Below are 25,513 nucleotides of genomic sequence, written 5' to 3' on the forward strand. Positions count from 1 at the left end.
AATTTGAGATCAATGTATTAAAAGATGATTTAGAGAAAACTAATTTTCACTTATGCTCTGACTGTTCCTGCTCACTTGGGAACGTTAAAGTACTTATCAAAAATTGTGGGTTCAATTCTCACTCCAGAGATTTGAACTCGGAAATCCAGGCTGACAATCCGTAGCAGTATTGATACAGTGCTGCAGTGTTGGACTCTAGGTCATGAGGCCCCAGACAGAGATCCGATTTCAAGTGCACAAGATTGCACAGCATTGGTTTAAGAAGAACAGCAGAGTTGAAAATGCTGTGAATCCCCACCAGATTTTAGAAAATGAGTTGACATTTTAGGTTAATGATCTTTCATTAGAATATTAGGTCATCAAACTGAAATGTTAATATTTCCTCTCTGCTGGTTTCTCCACAGTAAGTGTTTTCAGTTAGCTCTGCAACTGGGCCAAAATTTGTTCCTCACTCAGTGTTGAGATGAGAGAGATGAATTGGTCATCATCACATTTCTTTATGTGGGTGCTCCCATTGACTGCCTGAATCTCTTCAGTACATTAGTAACTATACTTCACAAAACATTTATTGACTGTGAATTGCTTTGTGACAATTTGAACAGGATTTGAAATTTACAACATACTAGCAAAGCTTATTTTGTTGTCTTAACAATTGTTCCTTCACTACAATAAACTTCTAATCTAAAAATGTAATCTAACCTCATTCCTTCACTTTTTCTCAAGTAGTAAATACACAATCAAAAATTATCATGTTGCCTGAAGTAAAATTCTCTGCATGTGATCCTCATTCATATAGCAGTTGAAGTGACTTGACTTTTTTGGATTTCATAGGAATTAGCTTTCCATTATTCAGAGTTTGTATTGACATGGATGAGGCACTGGCCAACCATTAAAACTGTAAGCTCCAATGAAAACCTCTACTTCAGCAAATGAACAGCTAATTGGAAGAAAAATGTATGTATTCGGTTGTGCCACATCATTTTCATTTAGCAACAAGGAATACTTGTCACATCAATAACGTTCAAGGGAGACATAATGAATGCAAAATAGTTATCAAAAATATTTTTTTTGTTAACTGATTATTTACCTTATGATAACATCTGAAATATGCAGCTCGTTCATCTGAAAACTTCTCCAGTCTTTTGGGACCTTTACTGGATGCCTTCTTTAGCACGAGCCAGCACCTTTGGTAAATCTACAGTGAGTAGAAGTAAAAGAAAATATATGTCAAATGCTTCTGTTTTGGCTGTACCTATGAGAAAAACAAAAACACATATTAGCTACATCTAAAGTAAATACGATACAGGTTTTCAGTCACACCGTGTCTACTATTGGAAATGCTATCAATGGAAATATAGCGGAACTATAATCCAGTCAGCTTGATTTAGCAATAGGGAAAGGACTAGAATGCAGTGTTAAATTATTAACAAAGCACTAAAAATTAATCAAAAAATTATGCAGAAACAATGTGGATGTATAAGTGGGAAATTGTATTTGCCAAATCTGTTAGAACTTTTTGAGGTTGTAACTGGCAGAGCAGATAAGGGGAAACTAATGAACTTGAAGTTTGGATATAATGAACTTTCTGAAGTTCTTGATGATATTCTATCCAAGAGGTAAGATTTAGCCAGAAGGTGTTGATGCTGTGGAATTCACAGACAACTGTGGAGTCCGAGTTAGTGGGTACATTGAAAGCAGGGGATGATACGTTCTTGATTAGTATGTGTGTCAAAGATTATGGGAAGAAGGCAAGAGAATGGGGTTGTGAGTGATAATATACCAACGATGATGGAATGGCAGAGCAGACTCAATGGGTCAAATGGCTTAATTCTGTTCCTATGTATTATGGTCTTACTGATAAGTAAGTAAAATAAGAGGACATGGTATTGAGGTAATAGATTAGGATAGATTGAGGACTGGTTAACAGACTGAAAATTTAAAAAATAGGATTAAAAAGACTATTTTCAGGTTGTGATTGAGTAACCAATGGATGCTGCAGAGACTGGTAATGGACATCCAGTGGTGGAAAAATGACTGGAGTCACTTAGCACTTAGGTGTGTTAACAAAAATAGTGAAAATTGTCAACATTTACAAAAAAAGATATCTAACAGAAAACTCAATAATAGCTCCATACTTTGTCCAATGTGAACTCCTGGCAGCCCCTCTCTCTCTCTCTCTAACTGAGAGCACACTAACTGAGTTCTTTTTTTTAGGCACTAGGGCATACTATCCTTAGTTATGCACAGTTAAATTAAGACTAGACATGACTTAGAATATGATGCACTCCACCAGGTAGTAACCATCATTTTACAAAATAACTAACATCTACCTTAAAGACAGTATACAAACAACATATATATATTTATACGACACACACAAAATGCTGGTGGAACGCAGCAGGCCAGGCATCGTCTATAGGAAAAGGTACAGTCCATGTTTCACCAGCTGCATTGCACCAGCATTTTGTGCATGTTGCTTGAATTTCCAGCATCTGCAGATTTCCTCGTGTATATATTTGTACATCTCCTTTGCTAAAGAAATGGAATATCCTGCCATGTATGGTGGGAGAGGCATCACAAAGTCAACCCGCGTGCATCACCTCGGTTTAGAACCCATTCTGTGGATACACCGGGGAAGACATTCAAGAGCGTACACTCAGTGCAATGACAGCTGTATGACAAGGCAAAGTCTGTGTGTATGCGAATGCATGTTTATGAGGACTGTGTTTACCGAGTGCTTGCTCTCACAGAATACAATGTCATAAAATGTACAGCCATCTGAAACAGAAATGAGAGTTTTATTTTTAAAATGATGGCAATTGAAAGATGTTGGAATTCCAAGAGAGTACGGTGCCCTTGCCCATGAATCACAGAAAGTTAATATGCTGGGAGGTTTACTGGGGATTCTAGTGCCAGGGTTCATAATGAGTTGACCACGCAGGATATACTGTAGATAAAAGACTTTTCTTTTTACCAACCACTCACTGCATCTTCTGTATTTTCTACCAAGGAGTGTAGTAAAGACAGTTTCAAATGCATTGAAAGCAGATCAATAGATGTTTAGATCTTAGGGAATTGGGATATTGCATGAAAATGACTCTGAGGTATAAGAGCAGTCATGATTTTATTGAATTACAGAGCAAGGGCAAAGGGCTGATTTTTGCTTCTGTTTCTTATGAATGAGTTATTCCAATATCCTGCTCCAGAATCCTCAATGAATTATTTATTCATTTGTTGTTTGTTGAACACCTGCTGAATGAAAATTCACTGCTGCACTTACTGTCCAACAATAGTCAAAGTATTTCTAAAAGTTCACAGGTTATGAAAAAGTTTTAGATATCCCAAGAATATAACAATTCACATTCTGGAAAACAAACACTTTTCAATCTCTCCCCATTTTAAAAATATGCCCCAATTTCTAACCCAAGAATGCAATAAAACAACTTTTTTCTTTTAGAAAATTCATTTTTTTTCCTTTTCTTTACAAATGAGTGCAGGAATGTGGTTTGAATTGTGCCAGGTTTAATACATAAAAACAAGTTTGCAGGAGTTGGAGCAGGATGTCAGCTACTTTCTACTTCTGCAATCTACCAGCTGGGGAGGGAAGGGGCGGGAGGAGGTAAATCTTTGTGTACCATTTTAGGGAATAATGAAGATCTTAATGTTAACATTTTCAAAGGCTATAGTAAAGGAATAAAAGAAGCAACAATATCCTGCTACCTTTAGAGGGTAGTTACCACCATGGTCCACTTCTCCATTTAATACTTAACAATTGTGAGAAATCACTTCAGAGCGTCCATCAATTTGTAATAAAACATATTCATTTTTTGCCTCCTATATAATGCTCAGCCATCCTCCCAGATTGAACTCTGCCCTTATTACTTTTATTACTATAGACAATGGTGCAGACAAAATATATGGGATATTGTAAGATGTAGCTTTATACTGTAATGGAAATAGACAAATTATAGTGGCTGAATGAACTGGATCAGGCTTATGGCCTTTCACAATTATAATTAACTCTTAAGTTTACAAATTTTAGTCACCCCATTTTCAGGACAGCAACTTCCAATTTTTTTCTACTGTTCTCAGTTTGTTACTCTGTGTAAACATCTCTTTAAGAATAAGTGACATTACTTTGGCAGCTTTAAAATGTTCAGTGTTCTTCTTTGGCTGCTAACATTTACTAATAGTCAGATAATCTCTTTAAATTTGCACAAACATTGCTGATATTATTTCTTATATTTTGTATGATTATCATTTAAAGAAGCAGAGAAATAATCTTCTTTCAGTTGATATTGCAATTATTTATAATGTGCTGTTGATGTTGTTATTAGCAATTCTACCCCATGATATACATATATCATGATTTGTCATATATTATCCTTGTTAGTGCACACTTTGATATGTTTTCAACTGCAGCAAATGAAAGCTCATATCATGCCTGAATTCTTCACGAGGTCTTAGATTTGTAAAAAACAGGCACAAGCAACATAAAGCAATTCATTCTTTATTTCTCTTTAGTTCTTGCTGATCTTTTTCACTTTCTTCCAATTCCTGAGCTACCAGTGTTCAGCAAATTGCCCTATTAGCATTCACATTGCAATAGCAAGCCCTTTAATAATCCTGTGGTAGGCTATAGCCACTCTCACTAATTATGCCCATAGTCACTTAACCTAATCAAATTCTTTGTAGGTGTACTGACCTTCTTTCACTCCGAATAATTCAGAATCAAAGTGTATGAATGGAATTCCATTCTCAGACAAATTGTCTGGATTCACTATGTGCAAGCAACAATCCTGTGTCATCAATATCCTTGTAAGAAATTTGACATTGGGATTTGACAATCCTGTGTCATCAATAACCTTCATCTCAGTAATACTACAGTATAATGTGCAATCTTCTGATAAATTGAAATTTCATTCAAAATTGAAGCAATTTTTTGGTACCAGTTGGCTCCTCATGAAAATAGGTATCCATCTACTGCTTTAATTAATGTATTAATGAGATTTCCACAAAATTACCCCTTGGGACGTAACTCATTGGAAGAGTACATACTTCGCATATAAAAAGTCTCAGATTCAATCCCCAGCGTCTCAAAGTTGGTGACAGTGAATATCGGGGCGAAGGCAAGGGAATAGTTGAGAGGGATAATAAATCAGCCGTGACAGAATGGCAGAGCAGACTCAATGAATGGAATGGCCTAATTCAAGTCCTACATCTGTGTGTTGCGGTAGTGCAATGGTTAGTATGACAAATTAAAGTTTGGAGTGTTCTGCAGTTCAGAGTTCAATTCCATTGCCATTCCATAAGGAGTCTCTGTATACCCTCCCTTTGGAATGTATGGGGTTTTTCCCAGGTGCTCTGGTTTCCTTCCACAGTCCAAAGACACATTGAGTAGGTTCCATGGTCATTGTAAATTGTCCCGTGATTAGGTAAAGGTTAATCGGGGTTGTGGGGCTGCTGGGGCAAAATAGCTCAATAGGCCAGAAGGTCTACTCTTAGTGTATCAGTAAATAAATAAAAGCAATAAAACTTACATAAGTTAAGGACTCATTTTACAAATAACACAAGACATTTGATATTGATGTCCTAATTTACACTAAACATCATCCAAATCCATAAAATGATTAGTGGTTCCATCTCATTACCAATCAGCTTCTCATTTATGGAACAAGTTTACTCAATAGATTGCTGCACGTGGAGATAGAAGCCTTTGGACTTGTATCTTCCTCTCACACGCTAAAGATGATATCCCGTGTGCAAGCTAATTTCAAAGGGATAATTTCTATGTTTGATTGTAAAACAAGCAGAAACTAATTAATATTACCAATCTAAACTGAAAAATGAGGAGGACATATGAACATGTTGCCAGCATTAGCAGAAGTAGGCCACCTAATGAACCAATCCCCCTCACTACTCAGCAAATCTATTGTTTTATATCTTATCCCAATAGGTTGGATTCCATTACATACTGTCTATCCATTACTTAAAACAGGAGTGAAAGCAAAATGGAAAACAAATTTGTCTGAGAAGATGAAAGGCATAGTAGATTAATAGAAATATAGTGAACAAGGACTCTCATAAAGAATTGATGGAAGTGAAATACTACAGATTTTTATTTTCAATACAGAATCTAGAATAGAGAAATTAGATTACAATGATATCAGAAGTGAGGAAGTAATGAGAAAAAGAAAAATAATGCCATTCCCTTGGCCCCCCCCCCACAAAGAAATTGACAGCTGATAGCAATATTCCATGTGTTAAACATGTGGGACCTAAATTGTTGTTCATTACTGTAAATGATTAGGACAGGAGGATAAAGAAATCACTAAACAAATTAGCAGTTAATAATCATAAACACATGAAATTCTGCAGATGCTGGAAATCTACAGCAACACGCATAACTCAGGTAGCATCTATGGAGAGGAATAAAGAGTTATCATTTCAGACTAAGACCCTTAATCAGGACTGGAATAGAAGGGGGAAGGGGCAAGCAGTTGATAGGTGAAAATAGGAGAGGAGAAAGACGGGTAGACGGGGAGAGGTTGTTGAAGTGAGAAGTTGGGATGTAATAGGATGAAGGGCAGAAGAAGGAATATGATAGGAGAGGAGAGTGGATTATGGGAAAAAGGGAAGGAAGAGTGATACCAGAGGAGGCTGATGGACAGGTGAGGAGAAGAGAAGGGTTAAGAGAGAAGTCAGAAGAGGGAGTGGAAAAGAGAGGGGGGTGGTAGACATAAATGTTCATGCCATCTGTCATCATATTTGACCTACCAAAATGAGCCACCTCACACTTACCTGGGTTGAACTCCATATGCTATTTCTCAGCCCAGTTTTGCATCCTATCAATGTCCTACTGTAACCTCTGACAGTCCTCCACACTATCCACTACACCCCCAACCTTTGTGCCATCAGGATATTTACTAACCCATCCTTCCACTTCCTCATCCAGGTCATTTATAAAAATAATGAAGAGAAGGGGTCCTAGAACAGATCCCTGATGCACACCACTGGTCACCGACCTCCATGCAGAATATGACCCGTCTACAACCACTCTTTGCCTTCTGTGGGCAAGCCAATTCTGGATCCACAAAGCAACATTCTCTTGGATCCCATGTTTCCTTATTTTCTCAATAAACCTTGCATTGGGTACCTTATCAAATGCCTTGCTGAAATTCATATGCACTACATCTACTGCTCTACCTTCATCAATGAGTTTAATCATATTCTCAAAAACTTCAATCAGGCTTGTAAGGTATGACTTGCCTTTGACAAAGCTGTGCTGACTATTCCAAATCATATTATGCCTCTCCAAATATTCATTAATCCTGCCTCTCAGAATCTTCTCCATCAGCCTACCAACCAATGAAGTAAGACTCACTGTTCTATAATTTCCTGGGTATCTCTACTCCCTTTCTTGAATAAGGGAACAACATCTGCAATCCTCCAATCCTTCAGAACCTCTGCAATCCCCATTGATGATGAAAAGATCATTGCCAGTTGATCAGCAATCTCATCCAGTCCTGGTGACTTATCAAACTTGATGCTTTCCAAAAGCTCCAGCACATCCTTTTTCTTAATGTCTATAATGCTCAAGGTGTAAATAGTTCAGACTTAAAAGCAAGCTACAATTGAGATACCAATAATGTATTGAACAGACAGAAGATATTGCCAGCAAAGCGATAAAGCATTTTGCTAAAAAAGTGCAAGCTATAATTTACGTGAGAGACTCTGAATGATGTAGAAGAGTAAAAATATTTAAGTAGTTATGCTAACAAAACTTTAAAATTGTATCTCAAGTGGATAGGCAATATATAAGTTAATAAAAGAGTTAAACATGAGAGTTAGAGTCATAGGGCACTACAGCAGAGCAATAGGTCCTTTGGTCCATTTAGTCCATGCCAGGCAGTTTGTTATTCTGCCTAATTCCATAGACCTGCACCTGGACCATAGCCTTCAACACTCCTTCCATCCATGTACTTATCCCAGCTTCTCTTAAATCTTGCAATGAAACCCTTACCAACCAACTCTGCAGGCAGCTCATTCAACAATTTCAGTGCCCTCTGAGTGAAAAAAAACTTCCCTCAGGTTCTCCTTAAATATTTCACTTCCCAACCTTAACCAATGACCTCTATTTCCAGTCTTACCCAACCTCAATGGAAAAATTCTGCTTTCATTAACCCCATCTATACCCCTCATGATTTTATATATCTCTATGAAATCTCGCCTCAATCTCCTACACTCCAGGAAATAATGTCCTATCCTATTCAGCCTTTCCTTATAGTTCAGGTTCTCAAGTCCTGGCAACATGCTTGTAAATTTTCTCTGCATTCTCTGTATTCTTTCAAACTTAGTGATACCTGTCGGTAGGTGACCCGAACAGCACACAATACTCCAAATTAGGCCTCATCATTATCTTACACAACTTCAACAGAACATCGCAACTCCTGAACACAACTTTTTGATTTAGGAAAACTCTCTTTACGACCCTATCAACCTGTGGCACCACTTTCAAGGAATTATGGATCAGTAGTTGGCCACTCTTACAATCAGCAGAGCTGTTGGATTTTGAGTGCGAATTTTGAAAAGGCCAATAAGACCAGTCAGTACATTTGGCACTCTTGCTGTTGTTGGGTAATTAACCACTTGTCAAGGGCCAATTAAAAGAGGTTAGATTTAAGCAGAGTGGCCATTGTGGGAGTGGGAGAGTGTTAGAATGGTTAACGAGGCTCAAGAGGCTTTGATGAGGCAGGGGCAGGGGCAGGGGCAGGGGCAGAGGCTAGGGTTGGTTTCTATAAGTTTCCTACTTTATGTGTGTATTACCGCCTAGCAGTGTAGTAGGAATGGTACAGGGTCAATGGTATGTCCTTTGTGTCAGATGTGGGAGTTCTGAGAGACCACTCTTCTCACTGATTACTACATCTGCATTAAGAAATTCTAGCATCAGCCCCTTATAAACCATGTTAGGATACTGGAGCTGTAGCTTCAGCTTCTACAGGAGAATGAAGAGGTATCTGATATGAGCTACAGGGTGATAGTTACCACTAGGTTACAGGAGTCATGTAGCTGTCAGGAGAGGAGAAAGGAATAGACAGACATTCTGAGTACCCTTGTGGCCATTTCCCTCAGTAATGGGTATACCGCTTTGGATACTGTTGGTGTGGTGGTGGAGGAGAATGACCCACAGTGGAAAGCCGCATAGGCCAGGTCCCTGGCACTGATTCTGGCTCTTTTACTCAGAAAGAATGAGGGGAGTGGAGGAGTGAAGTGGTGAGAGAGGAATCAATATTTAGGGGAGCAGACAAGACATTTTGTGTTCATGAAAGAGACATCTGGAATGAATGTTGCCTCCTAGGTGTCACAATCAGGGACATCTCAGATCAGGTCCACAGCATTCTAAGGAAGGAGAGTGAGCAACCAGTGTTCGTGGTATATATTGGTACCAACAGCATAGTGGAGGTAGGAAAAGGGATGAGATCATGAAGAGAGAATATAATGATCTCGGTAAGAAGCCGAAAAGAGGGACCTTGAGGGCATTAATCTCAGGATTGCTACCTGTGACGTGTGCTAGTGAGAGCAGGAATAGGATGATCTAACGGATGAATGTGCAGCTGAAGATTTGGTTCAGGGGTCAGAGTTTCAAAATTGTGGGTCATTGGGATCTCTTCTGGAGAAGATATAATGCGGACATAAAGTACAGGTTGCGCCTGAACACAAGGGGGACCAATATCCTTGTGGAAAGTTTTGCTAGAGCTTTTGGTTAAGATTTAGCAGGGAATGGGAACTGGAGTAATAGGGCAGAGGATGGAGCAGTTAGTATACAAGTAGAGGCAACATGTAGTGAGACTATGGAATGATAAACAGTTGTTAGGGCATAACTGCATTCAGTATGATGTGTTGAAGTGAATACATTTTAATGTAAGAATGATCAAGAACAAGGGTAATGAACATTATCATGGAACATTGCAGAGAACTATGACATTGTGACCATTAGAAAGACCTGGCTATCACAAGGCTGCTGAATGATCTGAGGTTTAAGTGTTTGAAAAGGGGCGGGAAGGGAGGTGGAGAAATGTCAACACAATCACAGGTAATATCACAGCTCAGAAAGAGTGGACATCATGGAGAGATTGTCTACTGAGTCATTGCGGGTAGAGGTCAAAAACAGGAAGGAAGCAATCGATCTATTGGGGGTATTCTATAGACACTCAATAGCAACAGAGGAACAGAGCAGGAATCTGATTTTGGAAAGGTGCAGAAATAACAGGGTTGCCTTCATGGGTAATTTCAACTTCCCTAATGTTCATAACACCTCCTTTGTGCAAAAGTTTTAGATAGGGTACAAATTTTTAAGCATGTTCAGGAAGAATTCCTGACACATATGTAGACAAACCAACTAGAGGAGAGGTTATACTGGATCTGATGCTAGGCAATGAATTAGGCCAGGTGTCAGATCTCTTTATGTGCAAGCATTTCTTAGACAGCGATCACAGCTCCATGACCTTTACCATAGACTTAGACAAAGATAGAAGCAGATGGTATGAGAAAGTATTTAATTAGGAGAAAGTTAAATATGATGGTATTAGGCAGGAATTTGGGAGGATAAATTGGGCACATACACTCAGTGGCCATTTTATTAGCTACCTCTGTACCTCATAAAGTGGGTACTGAGTATATGTTCATAATTTTCTGCAGCTAAAACCCATTCATTTGATGCTATGCAGAGATGTCATCTGCACATGACTGTTGTAACACATGGTTATTTAAGTTACTGTCACCTTCCTGTCAGTTTGAGCAAGTCTGGCTATTCTCCCTTGACCACTCTCATTGTTAAGAATGGGTTAGGAGAACTAGAAGGGATCAAAGAAAACACGTGCCTGAAGTCAGAGGAGGTAGGGGAGGTCCTAAATGAATACTTTGCTTCAGTATTCACCAACGAGAGAGACCTTTGTGTTTCTGAGGACAGTGTAAATCAAGCTGATATGCTAGAACATGTAGAGGTTAAAAAGCAGAAGTGCTGGAACTTCAGAAAAATATTAGTAGCGATAGGTTCTCAGATGGAGAGGTTATATACCTTAGGTTACTACAGGAAGCGAGGAAAGAGATTGTTTCACCTTTAGCGATGATAATTGCATCCTCCTTGGCCATAGGTGTAGTACCAGATGATTGGAGGATGGCAAATGTTCATCATTTGTTCAAGAAAGGAAGCAGGGATAATAGACCAATGAGTCTACTTCAGTGGTGAGAAAATTATTGGAAAATATTCTTAGAGACAGGATTTATGAGCACTTGGACAGGTATAGTCTGATTAGGGAGAGTCAGCATGACTTCCTGAGGGGTGGGTCATGCCTCACAAAACTGATAGAATTATTTGATAAAGGTAGAGCAGTGAATGTAGTGTACATGAATTTTAGTAAAACGTTTGATAAGGTTCCCTATGGTAGGCTCATTCAAAAAGTCAGAATCATGGGATTACGAATTTGGTACCAGTTTCGTAAGTTTTTTTAATCTTAAAAGATTTAACCTTTTTAGTTTAATTTATCAAAACTATTTATTTAAACCTTCACTTAGTGTTCCTACCTTTTTTCTTTGGAGGAATAAATGAATTTTTTCCTTTATGGACTTGTTTCAAGAAGGTCGATTGATGCCCTTTGAGAAATTAGTAACTAAATACTCTCTCTCATATTCACATTTTTTGCAATATCTTCAGGTCAGACATTTCTTACAAGAATATTTAAGTAATTTTCCATATATGCAATGCTGGTTAGACCACACTTGGAGTATTGTGCTGTTCTGGTCACATCAAGATAAGAATGGTGTGGCAACTTTAAAGAGAGTACAGAGGAAAATCACTAGGATGTTGCCTGGATTAGAGAGCACGTGTTATGAAGATAGATTGAGTGAGCTAGGGCTTCTTTCTTTGGAGTGAAGGAGAATGAGAGCTAACTTGATAGACGTGTAGAAGATGCTAAGAGATATAGAACATAGAAATTTACAGCACATTACAGACCCTTTAGTCCAAAATGTTGAGCTGACCATGTAACCTACTCTAGAAACTACCTAGAATTTCCCTAGCGCATAGCCCTGTATTTTTTTTAAGCACTGTATGCCTATCTAAGGGGCCCTTTAAAGACCCGATTGTATCCACTTCCACCACCAGGGGCAGCAGTGCATTCTACGCACCCACCACTCTCTGTGTGAAAAACTTAGCTCTGACATCTCCTCGGTACCTATATCCAAGCACCTTAAAACTATGCCCCCTTGTGTTAGCCATTTCATCCCTGGGAAGAAGCCTCTGGCTATCCACATGATCAATGTCTGTCATCATCTTATACACCTCAATCAGGTTACCTCTCATCCTCTGTCACTCCAAGAAGAAAAGGCCAAATATACTCAACCTATTCTCAAAAGGTACGCTCTCCAATATGGCAACATCCTTGTAAATCTCCTCTGCACCATTTTTATAGTTTCCACATCTTTCCTGTAGTGATGTGACCAGAAATGAACACAATACTCCAAGTGGGGTCTAACTAAGGTCTTATATAGCTGTAGCATTACCTCACAGCTCTAGAACTCAATCCTACAATTGATGAATGCCAACACACCATACACCTTCTTAACAAAACTATCAACCTGCACAGCAACTTTGAGTGTCTATTCGACACGGACCCCAAGATCTCTCAGATCCTCTTCACTGCCAAGAGTCTTACCATTTATATTATATTCTGTCTTTGTGAGCACGTGGCCAAATGATTAAGGCATTGGACTAGCAACCTGAAGGTCATGAGTTTGAGCCCTAGCCGAGGGAACGTGTTGTGTCCTTGAGCAAGGCATTTAATCACACATTGCTCTGCGACAACACTGGTGCCAAGCTGTATGGGTCCTAATGCCCTTCCCTTGGACAACATTGGTGTCGTGGAGAGGGGAGACTTGCAGCATGGGCAACTGCTGGTCTTCCATAAAACCTTGCCCAGGCCTGCGCCCTGGAGAGTGAAGACTTTCCAGGCGCAGATCCATGGTCTCGCAAGACTAACAGATACCATTACTTTTATATTCTGTCTTCAAATTGGATGTACCAAAATGAACCACTTCACACTTTTCTGTGTTGAAGTCCATCTGCCACTTCTCAGTCTGGTCCTGCATCCTATCAATGTCCTGCTGTAAGCTCTGACAACTCTGCAGACTATCCACAACACCCCTACCCTTTGTGTCATAAGCAAACTTACTAACCCACCCTTCTTCTTCTTCATCCAGGTCATTTATAATTTAATTTCATAAAGAGGAGGGGTCCCAGAACAGATCCCTGTAGAACACTACTCATCAATGACATCCATGCAGAATACTAACCATCTACAACCACCCTTTGCCTTCTGTGTGCAAGCCAATTCTGGATCCCCAAAGCAAGTTCTCCTTGATCCATGCCTCCTTACTTTCTGAAGGAGCCTTGCATGGCGAATGTTATCAAATGCCTTACTGAAATCCATATACACTATATCTACTGCTCTAACTTCATCAATGTGTTTTGATTCATCCTCAAAGAATTCAATCAGGCTTGTAGGGCAAGACCTGCCCTTAACAAAACCGTGCTGACTATGTCTAATAGGACTATTTCTCTTCAAATCCTCATAAATCCTGCCTCTCAAGATCTTCTCCAATAACCTGCCCACCACTCACTGGTCCGTAATTTCCTGGGTTATCTCTACTCCGTTTCTTGATCAAGGGAACAACATTTGCAATGCTCTAATTCTCCAGTACTTCTCTGGTCCCGACTGATGACGCAAAGATCATAGCAAGAGGGTCAACAATCTCCTCCTTCCCTGGTAGCCAGGGGTATATCTCATCCAGTCCCAGTGACTTATCTAATTTAATGCTTTTCAAAAGCTCCATCACATCCTCTTTCTTAATGTCTTTATGCTCAAGCATTTCAGTCTGCTGTAAGTCATCCCCACAATTACTAAGGTCTTTGTCCCTGACGAATACTGGAGGAAAGTATTCCTTAAGTACCTCTGCTGCCTCCTCAATTCCATGCACACATTTCTACTATCACACCTCACACAGCTCATCCTCTTGCTCTTCACATTCTTGTAGAATGCCTTAGGATTTTCCTTAATTGTGCTCAGCAAGGCCTTCTCATGGCCTCTTCTGGCTCCCCTAGTTCTGTTCTCAAGCTCTTTCCTAGCAACCTTGTAATTTTCTAGAGCTCTAACAGTACCTTGTTCTTACACCTTTCATAAGCTTTTCTTTTCTTATTAACTAGATTTTCTACATACAAACATACTTTGTACATTATGGTTCTCATCTCCATCATCGTTTCCCTGCCTTAATGGAACATACCTATGCAAAACTTCATGCAAATGTTCCCTGAACATTTGCCACATTTCTGCTCTGCATTTTCCTGAGAACATCTGCTCTCAATTTATGCTCCTAAGTTCCTACCGAATAGCATCATGTTTCTGCATACTCCAGTTAAATATTTTCCCAAGATGTCTGTTCCTATCCCTCTCTAGCACTATGGTGAAGGAGGTAGAATTGTGGTCACTAGCTCCAAAATGCTCTCCCACTGAGAGATCTGACACCTGACCAGGTTCATTTCCCAATACCAGATCAAGTACAGCCTCTCCTCTAGTTGGCTTATTGTGTCATGAAACCTTTCCGAACACACCTAACAAACTCCACCTCATCTAAACCCCTTGTGCTAAGGAGTTGCCAATCAACATTAGGAAAGTTAAAATCTCCCAACACAACAACCCTATTTTTATTGCACCATATATGTATCAGTCGAGTGGATAGCCGAAGATTTTTTTTCCCCAGGGCAGAAATGGCTAATACCAGGAGTCATATTGTTAAGGTGATTCGAAAAAAATATAGGAAGGATGTCAGAGGTAAGTTCTTTACACAGAGAGTGATGAATGCATAGAACTTCCTACCAGAGGTAGTGGGTTAGAGGCGGATACATTAGAGCCATTTAGGAAACTTTTAGATAGGCATATGGATGTTAGAAAAATGGAGGGCTATGTTGGAGGGAAGGGTTAAATTGATCTTGGAGTAGGTTAAAAGTTTGGAACAACACTGTAGGCTGAAGGGTCTGTACTATCCTGCAGTGTTCTATGTTCTATGGACTCCCAGATCCCTCTGTTCTATCACATTCCTCAGTGCTCTACCATTCACTGCGTAACTCTAGTGGAACACCTCACAATTGACTGCATTAAATTCCATCTGCCATTTTTCAGCCCAACTTCCCAGGTAGTCCAGATCACATTGAAAGCTTTGATAGCTGTCCTTACTTTCTACTATGCCCCAATATTTATGCTATCCACAAATTTGATGATCCAGTTTATCACATTAACATCTAAATCATTGATATAGATGATAGACAACAACGGACCCAGCACTGATCCCTGCAGCACTCCACTAGTCACAGGCCTCCAGTCAGAGAGTCAACTGTCTATTACCACATTCCGGCTTCTTCTGTAAAGCCAATCTACTACTTCTTCTGAAATGCCAAGTGACCTGACCTTCTGGACAAACCTCCTATGTGGGATATTATCACGGGCCTTGCTGAAGTCCATGTAGACAACGTACACCAGATTTCCTTCCTCGACTTTCCTGGTAATCTCCTTGACGAACTCTTGTAAGTTTGGTTAGATAGACCTACAACATACAAAACCTCTTTGACTATCCCTAATCATGCTGTGTTATCTAAATACTTAAATATCTGCTCCCTAAATTGTGGGAAAATTAAGAACAAAAGTTAAATTTTAATGGTGGATTTGTAGAAATTTTAGAAAGACAACATGGGGGGGGGGGTCGCACAGCATGCAGTTTTGACTTCTATCCTATAGATTCTTCTGTTCTGTCTGGAGAGAGGGGGTGTGAAGAGAGCAGTCTTCAGAGCAAATATGACAGAGATGAATAGATGAATACCAACATCTGGGTTCAGGAAGATGGGACTAGATACAGACTAGATGGACTGATGGGCCTGTTTTCTGTTCTGTAGTACTTGATGTCTTTGCTTCTCATAAAATTGGGCAGTTTTCCAGGGGAGGTGGGACCTGTTCCGGCAGGACGGTTTACATCTGAACTGGAGGGGGACCTTCAAGTCCTGATGAAGGGTCTCAGCCTGAAACGTCAACTGTACCTCTTCCTAGAGATGCTGCCTGGCCTGCTGCATTCACCAGCAACCTTGATGTGTGGAGGGAGACAAATATTTTTGCAGGTAGGTTTGCTAGAGAGGCTCCAGTGGATTTAAACTAGATACGGGGGGGGGGGAGGGGAACCAGAGTGTAAGAACAGATGTAGGGGAGAAGGAAGAAAAAGGAGATAGTAAAGTAGTTTGCACCGTCAGTGATAAACAGAGAGTAAGAGGTGGAATATTTCTTAAATGCATTTATTTTAATACTAGGAGCATTGTAAGAAAGGTGGATGAGCTTAGAGCATGAATTGATACCTGGAAATATGAAGTTGTAGCTATCAGTGAAACATGGTTGCAGGAGGGTTGTGATTGGCAACTAAATATTCCTGGATTTCGTTGCTTCAGGTGTGATAGAATCGGAGGGACACGAAGGGGAGTTGTAGCATGCTTGTCAGAGAAAATATTACAGCAGTGCTCTGGCAGGATAGATTAGAGGGCTCGTCTAGGGAGGCTATTTAGGTGGAATTGAGGAATGGGAAGGTGTAATAACACTTATAGGGGTGTATTATAGACCACCTAATGGGGAGCCAGAATTGGAGGAGCAAGTTTGTAAGGAGATAGCAGATATTTGTAGTAAGCACAAGATTGTGATTGTGGGAGTTTTTAATTTTCCACAGATAGACTGGGAAGCCCATACTGTAAAAGGGCTGGATAGTTTGGAGTTTGTAAGATGTGTGCAGGATAGTTTTTTGCAGCAATGCATAGAGGTACCAACTAGAGAAGGGGCAGTGTTGGATCTCCTGTTAGGGAATGAGATAGGTCAGGTGACGGAGGTATGTGTTGGGGAGCACTTCAGGTCCAGTGATCACAATGCCATTAGTTTCAATATAATTATGGAGAAGGATAGGTCTGGACCCAGGGTTGAGATTTTTGATTGGAGAAAGGCTTACTTTGAGGAGATGCGAAAGGATTTAGAAGGAATGGATTGGGACAAATTGTTTTATGGGAAGAATGTAATAGAGAAATGGAGGTAATTTAAAGGTGAAATTTTGAGGGTACAGAATCTTTATGTCCCTATTAGGTTGAAAGGAAAGGTTAAAAGTTTGAGAGAGCCATGGTTTTCAAGGAATATTGGAAACTTGGTTCAGAAAAACAGAGATATCTACAATAAATATAGGCAGCATGGCAGCATGGAGTAAATGAGGTGATCGAGGAATATAAAGAATGTAAAAAGAATCGTAAGAGAGTAACTAGAAAAGATAAAAGATGCAAGGTTGCTTGGCAAGTAAAGTGAAAATAAATCCAAAGGGTTTCTACAGTTATATTAATAGGAAAAGGATAGTGAAGGATAAAATTGGTCCCTTAGAGAATCAGAGTGGACAGTTATGTGTGGAACCAAAAGAGGTGAGGGAGATTTTGAACAATTTCTTTTCTTCCGTATTCACTAAGGAGAAGGTTATTGAATTGTGTAAGGTAAGGGAAACAGATAGGGAAGTTATGGAAACTATGATGATTAAAGAAGAGGAAGTACTGGCGCTTTTAAGGAGTATAAAAGTGGATAAGTCTCCTGGTCCTGACAGGATATTCCCTAGGACGTTGAGGGAAGTTAGTGTAGAAATAGCAGGGGCTCTAACAGAAATATTTCAAATGTCATTAGAAACGGAGATGGTGCCGGAGGATGGACAAATTGCTCATGTGGTTCCATTGTTTAAAAAGGGTTCTAAGAGTAAACCTAGCAAATATCGGCCTGTGAGTTTGACGTCATTTGTGGGTAAATTAATGGAAAGTATTCTTAGAGATGGTATATATAATTATCTGGATAGAGAGGGTCTGATTAGGAACGTGGATTTGTGCGTGGAAGGTCATGTTTGACAAATCTTATTGAATTTTTTGAAGAGGTTACTAGAAAAGTTGACGAGGGTAAAGCGGTGGATGTTGTCTATAAGGACTTCAGTAGGCCTTTGACAGGTTTCCACACGGAAGGTTAGTTAGGACAGTTCAATTGTTAGGTATTAATATTGAGAAGGTTCAATCTTTAGGTATTAATATTGAAGTAGTGAAATGGATTCAACAATGGCTGGATGGGAGATGCTAGAGAGTAGTGGTGGATAACTGTGTGTCAGATTGGAGGACAGTGTGTAGTGGTATGCCTCAGGGATCTGTACTGGGTCCAATGTTGTTTGTCATGTATATTAATGATCTGGATGATGGGATGGTAAATTGGATTAGTAAGTATGCAGATGTTACTAAGATAGGTGGTGTTGGGGATAATGAAGTAGGCTTTCAAAATTTGCAGATAGATTTAAGCCAGTTAGAAGAGTGGGCTAAAAGATGGCTAATGAAGTTTAATGCTGGTAAGTGTGAGGTGCTACCTTTTGGTAGGACTAATCAAAATAGGACATACATGGTAAATGGTAGGGCATTGAAGAATGCAGTAGAACAGAGGGATCTAAGAATAATGGTGCATAGTTCCCTGAAGGTGGAATCTCATGTGGATAGGGTGGTGAAGAAATCTTTTGGTATGCTGGCCTTTATAAATCAGAGCATTGAGTATAGAAGTTGGGATGTAATGTTAAAATTGTACAAGGCATTGGTAAGGCCAAATTTGGAGTATTGTGTACAGTTCTGTGTACAATTATAGGAAAGATGTCAACAAAATGGGGAGAGTACAGAGAAGATTTACTGGAATGTTACCTGGGTTTCAGCACCTAAGTTACAGAGAAAGGTTGAACAAGTTGGGTCTTTATTCTTCGGAGCGTAGAAGGTTGAGGGGGGACTTGATAGAGGTATTTAAGATTATGAGGGGGATAGATAGAGTTGACATGGATAGGTTTTTTCCATTGAGAGTAGGGGATATTCAAGCAAGAGGATGTGAGTTGAGAGCTAGGGGGCAAAAGTTTAGGGGTAACACAAGGGGGAACTTATTTACTCAGAGAGTGGTAGCTGTTTTTAATGAGCTTCCAGTAGAAGTGGTAGGGGCAGGCTCGATATTGTCATTTGAAGTAAAATTGGATAGATATATGGACAGGAAAGGAATGTAGGGTTATGGGCTGAGTGCAGGTCGGTGGGACTAGGTGAGAATAAGCATTTGGCACAGACTAGAAGGGCCGAGATGGCCTTTTTCTGTGCTGTAATTATTATATGGTTATATGGTTAAAACAAAAGGATGTTTTTTTAAATATACAGAAAACTAATAATTCAATCAGGTATGAACAGTAAATGCACAATACTGTATACTGCTTTACTCCCACAACTGGATCTCACTCGAACAACATGCAAACTAAACCACAGGCTCACTGTGCCCGTGATAGCCATCAAGGATTTATCTGCATTTATACTATTTTCCAGAAATCATCCTGTAGCCGTTTATGGTCTGGCAGTTCAATGTTCATTGAATAAATATTTCTTAAATGTTGTAAGAGTACATGTCTCCATCACACCATAATTAGGGAGTGGATTCCACACTTCAACCACATTTAGTTATGAAAAGGTTCAAATTCCCTTACTTTTTTCCTCTTGTTTTAATGTTATACCTACGGTTTATAGACACCTCTGCTTAAAGGAAACACATTCCTCACTATCAACATTGCCAAAGCTCCTCATGATTTTGTATGAGATTTGCTACCCACCCAGATTTACAACCACAGTCAACTCTTTCCAAGGAAGTTAAATCCAGCCTATTCAGTCTTTCATCATAGCTGAAGCTCTCCTTCCTGAACTGTATCGTAGTGAATCTCCTCTGCATTTTATTCAATGCAATCACATCTTCCTCTTGTATGACAAGTGAGATCTGCACACAATAGTCCAGCTATGACTTATCTAATGTTTTATGCAGTTGGTTCACAACCTCCCAGTTCTTGTATTTTGTGCCCCAGTTATTGGCACAGACACAGCAATCCATACAATATAAACCTGTATATATTGTTCGTTGTTTGTTGTTAAATTACGTCCTAATCGTGCATCTGAATTAGAAAGAAGCTTGTCAGGATCTCAAAAGACACAAGTTGGAACCAGCCTCAAGGGAAAATCATATAAACATGCAATTGTGGACATATTTCTATTTCAACATCAATAATACAACAATACAGCTGTACATAATCAACAGAAGTGACTTATTAGTCTCACAGGATCACAAGCAAACACCATTTATGACCCTAATCGAAATTTGTAGAAATTCCGTCAATGTTTATCATGTACAAATAACTATTATCAGCCTTCTCCAAATCCCATGACTGTTCATATTCCTAAACTAACATTAAACTATCTACCAATTTTTGGGGAGCAAGAACTGGAAATCCCTTACACCTTTCTGCACTTTTTGCTATTTGTCAACCCAGCTACATTGGTTCATCTTTCCACACAGTTTGTAGGAAGATTGACACTGCCTTAGTAATACATGCAGCAGATATTTGCTCTTGATCAACTCCATCTAGGAGTTGCTGGCTGTGCTCTTGCTTCCACTGTGCAAATGAGGATTCCACTGCTGAATAACTCTGGTAGATGATGTCACCAAACCTATTTTAGATCAGTAGCATCAAATAATTATTTCTCACTTCTAGATTTCAAGTTGACTTGTATTGACAATCTTTGTTAGTCGTACCCCATGTCATGAGCCAGAATGGACATGGGTGACTTTGTCCACAGCAGAACTATTATCACAGTAGTGTTCTAAAAGATATTGTTCTCTATGTTAAATGTATATGTTTGTCAACTGGATTTCAATGATTAGGAATTCGGCCATCCTAAAATGAATCTTGCTAAGATATCTATTAAATGATTTGATCATTTCTCACAGGACTTTTTACATTGTACATTAACGATCTGGATTATGGCTTTGTGGCTAAGTTTGCTGATGATATAAAGATAGGTGGAGGGGCCAGTAGTGCTGAGGAAACGGAGAGTCTGCAGAGGGACTTGGATAGATTGGAAGAATGGGCAAAGAAGTGGCAAATGAAATACAATGTTGGAAAGTGTATGGTTATGCACTTTGGCAGAAGAAATAAATGGGCAGACTATTATTTAAATGGGGAAAGAATTCAAAGTTCTGAGATGCAACAGGACTTGGGAGTCCTCGTACAGGATACACTTAAAGTTAACCTCCAGGTTGAGTAAGTAGTGAAGAAGGCGAATGCAATGTTGGCATTCATTTCTAGAGGAATAGAGTATAGGAGCAGGAATGTGATGTTGAGGCTCTATAAGACGCTGGTGAGACCTCACTTGGAGTACTGTGGGCAGTTTTGGTCTCCTTATTTAAGAAAGGATATGCTGACGTTGGAGTGGGTACAGAGAAGATTCACTAGAATGATTCCAGGAATGAGAGGGTTAACATATGAGGAACATTTGTCCGCTCTTGGACTGTATTCCTTGGAATTTAGAAGAATGAGGGGAGACCTCATAGAAACATTTCGAATGTTGAAAAGCATAGACAGAGTGGATATGGCAAAGTTGTTTCCCATGACGGGGGAGTCTAGTACGAGAGGGCATGTCTTAAGGATTGAAGGGCGCCCATTCAGAACAGAAATGCGAAGAAATTTTTTTAGTCAGAGGGTGGTGAATCTCTGGAATTTGTTGCCACGGGCAGCAGTGGAGGCCAAGTCATTGGGTGTATTTAAGGCAGAGATTGATAGGTATCTGAGTAGCCAGGGCATCAAAGGTTATGGTGAGAAGACGGGGGAGTGGGACTAAATGGGAGAATGGATCAGCTCATGATAAAATGGCAGAGCAGACTCGATGGGCCGAATGGCCGACTTCTGCTTCTTTATCTTATGGTCTTTTGGTCTTGGACTTGGACCTCATGATCCTCTCATACAATGTTATCTCCATAATCAAGGCAGTATTTTTTGGCTCTACAGGATCCCATAAATTGGACTGGCGCTGTGGAGTTAAGGGCTGAGGAAGCAGATGCTGGAGACTTGACACAAGACCAGCCTGGTGACTCTAAATGATTTAGCAGTCTGAGACTTTTGAATCTGTTTCAGTAATAAAATACCATAGAAAATAAAAAAAATGGAAATGTTATTTATTTAAACACTTAATTAGTAAAATGCACTTATAAATCAAAATAATAAGATTAATTGAAGTTAAAAAAAATAGAAACAAATGAATGACTGACTCTGCACATGGGTGAAATTGGTGCAATGGGTGCCACAGTAAGATAGAGGTTAGCACAACGCTATTACAACATAGGGTGTAGGGGTTTGGAATTTAGTTCCAGTGTCGTCTGTAAAAAGTTTGTACATTATCTCTGTGGTCATGTGGATTTCCTGTAGGTATTCCATTTTCCTCCCACAATTCAAAGATATACAGGTTAGTAGGTTAATTGGTCATTGTAAATTGTCCTGTGATTAGGCTAGGTTTAAATTGGTGGTTGCTGGGTAGTGCAGTTCATTGGGCAAGAATGGCCTGTTCCACACTGGATCTCAAAATAAAATAAATTAAATTAAATATATATTTATTTATTTTTAAATGGAGGGCTATGTGGGAGAGAAGTGTTAGATTGATCTTGGAGTATGTTAAAAATTCAGCACAATATCATGGGTTGAAGGGCCTGTACTGTTGTATGTTCTATGTTCTTCCCAACCAGTCTGATGACACGATGGCTGCCAGTTATGGCTAGAGTGAAGCTGAGGGGCCAGAGTCCAATTATGCTCTACCCTTAGATTACTGTGGAGCCCATTAGAACAGAGAGATATCAGATGAGCTAGTATCTGACCTCCAATACATTCTGTTCTTTTGCACTGCAAGATGCAAGCACAGAAGGGAGAAACATGCTCACCAATCAAATGTTGTTAAACCCTAATTCTCTTATGGACTGCTGCAGAAAAGGAGTACAATTTTCACCACCATATTTGTATTTATTCTGAGAGAGCAACCATATTTTTAATGTTCTATTCCAACTTAAGGACACAATTCTGTCTTTCCTTTTGTTTCTATATCATTTTTTGTGTAGGCAATGCAGGGTCATGACGACGCTCAATAGCAATTCCTTCGAGTTAATCTGCAAAAATGGCTGAATTTCAACCTTTGATGACTTTCTTTTCCATTTTCAGGGTGGATGGGGTTCTGTTGAATAACCAGACCTGGAGTTACACTTAGACTTTGGTTCTTTGCGGTGGTGGGACCCACTCTCAGAAGTTCACAACCAGCCGCTCTTCGAAATCCCAAGACATAGCTTTCGGGGTTCAAAGGTTTTGCCGCCTTGTGGATGGGCTGATTCTAAGCTGGTGGTGCTGACTGAAACATCACGGGAGAAAACAAAACATTGGGAACAGCGAATCAGCTGTCACGGGCTCTGTACTCGATGAATCACGTACTCTCTCTCTCTCTCTGTGGTGGGGAGGAGAACAAAAAGCAACATGACAGACTTTCAATACCATAAATCAGTGAGTTGTTATGTTTCCCCTCTCACAGAGAGAGGGAGGGGGAGAGGGGGGGGAGAGGGGGGGGAGAGGGGGGGGAGAGGGGGGGGAGAGGGGGGGGAGAGGGGGGGGAGAGGGGGGGGAGAGGGGGGGGAGAGGGGGGGGAGAGGGGGGGAGAGGGGGGGGAGAGGGGGGGGAGAGGGGGGGAGAGGGGGGGGAGAGGGGGGGGAGAGGGGGGGGGAGGGGGGGAGAGGGGGGGAGAGGGGGGAGAGGGGGGGAGAGGGGGAGAGGGGGGGAGAGGGGGGGAGAGGGGGGGAGAGGGGGGGAGAGGGGGGGAGAGGGGGAGAGGGGGAGAGGGGGAGAGGGGGAGAGGGGGAGAGGGGGAGAGGGGGAGAGGGGGAGAGGGGGAGAGGGGGAGAGGGGGAGAGGGGGAGAGGGGGAGAGGGGGAGAGGGGGAGAGAGGGAGAGAGGGAGAGAGGGAGAGAGGGAGAGAGAGAGAGAGAGAGAGAGAGAGAGAGAGAGAGAGAGAGAGAGAGAGAGAGAACACACACGAACCTGTGGTATGTTGAATTGTTGGGTGAATGATTATTTTTTGTTGTACTGCAGATCATAGTCTTTATTGGGGGCTTTGCTGTTGCATGCTTAGTGGGTGGAGGGAGCTGATGTTTTTTTGTGGAAGTGGGTGGGGGTGGGAGAGGGTCATTGCTTTACTGCTATTTGTGTGTGGGAGGGGGAGAAAGGGTGTTTTTGGGGTTCTAACTTTTTAAACTGTCACTCATTCTCTGGGCACTCATGTTTTTGTGGATGTCTGTGATGAACAAGAATTTCAGGATGTTTATTACATACATTTCCCTGATATTTAATGGAACTATTGAACTATGACAGGTTGTCTAAAGGTACTGTAGGAAATAGAGACCTAAGAAGCTGCAGGTACAAGCAACAAACAAACAACTGAAGATGCTCAGTGACTCAGACAATGGATTCTTTGTTATTAGAACGAGGCATAAATCAAATGAAAAAATAGGTGGAGTATTGGCAGATGGAATTTAAACTCAACAAGCATTAGTTGATGCATTTTGAGAAGCCAAATTGGGGTAAAATATATACATGAAATGGAAGGTCACTAAGGAATGTTGAAGACCAGAGGGACTTTGAGGTTCAATTTCATAGTTTCCTTGAAACAGATAGATCAGGGTTAAACAAGGCATTTAGCATGTTGACCTTCATAAATTGGGACATAGATGTAAAGGGTAGAACATGGGGTAACTTTGCAAAACACTGTTTAGATATCATTTGAATTAGTTTGTACAGTTCTGGTACCCACAATGTGGTTGTGCTGGTGCGTGTGTAGAGGAAATTCCCCATAATATTGCCTGCAGTGGAGGGCTTTGGTTAATGGGGAGAGATTGAATAGGCTGGGTTTGTTTTCCTGCAGTGAAAGAGGCTGACAGATGACTTGATTCAGCATGTGAAGTTACAAGAGGCATAAATAGGGTAGATAGTTAGAACAGTAATGATACCAAATGCAACAAAGCACAGGTTTAATGTGAGAGGAAAGATTTTTTTGCTTTATTTAGAGATACAGCTCAGTAACAGCCCTTCAGGACCAATCAGCCTCTACTGCTCAATTACCCCCATGTGACCAATTACCTACTGAACCATATGTCTTTAGAATGTGGAAAGAAACTGGAGCACCTGGAGGAAACCCACACAGTCGTGGGGCAAATATACAAATTCCTTACAGACTGTGACGGAATTGAACCTGGGTTGCTATGTGATGGATATGCACTGTCCAGGGCAAGGGGCCTTTTTTTGCCAAGCTCAGCTTTCTAAACAGCAACTGACATTTCTAGAGATCAAAGAGCTGTTTTTGAGTAAGACAGACTTCCAACCAATAGCTTTTGTCCAGCTTCTTGGTGTAAACAGGAGCCAGTCTTCAGTTCTTGATGTAAATGGTAAGCAATAATCAGTCTGAAGTCAAAAGTACAGCTTTGCAAACAACCATCACTGTCTATAGAGC

At 40.4% G+C, this 25,513-nt stretch overlaps 1 protein-coding gene across 1 annotated transcript in view; it reads right to left on the bottom strand.

The window, feature by feature from the left end:
* The window catches only part of LOC140208223 (docking protein 5-like), a 520,777-nt gene that overhangs the window by 251,742 nt on the left and 243,522 nt on the right, over nt 1-25,513 (bottom strand). Inside the window, exon 2 of the mRNA XM_072276739.1 lies at nt 1,088-1,195. Coding sequence (XP_072132840.1) covers nt 1,088-1,195 — 108 coding nt within the window. The remainder of the gene's footprint in view (nt 1-1,087; nt 1,196-25,513) is intronic.

Source organism: Mobula birostris, chromosome 2 (assembly GCF_030028105.1).
Source record: "Mobula birostris isolate sMobBir1 chromosome 2, sMobBir1.hap1, whole genome shotgun sequence".
NCBI lineage: Eukaryota > Metazoa > Chordata > Chondrichthyes > Myliobatiformes > Myliobatidae > Mobula > Mobula birostris.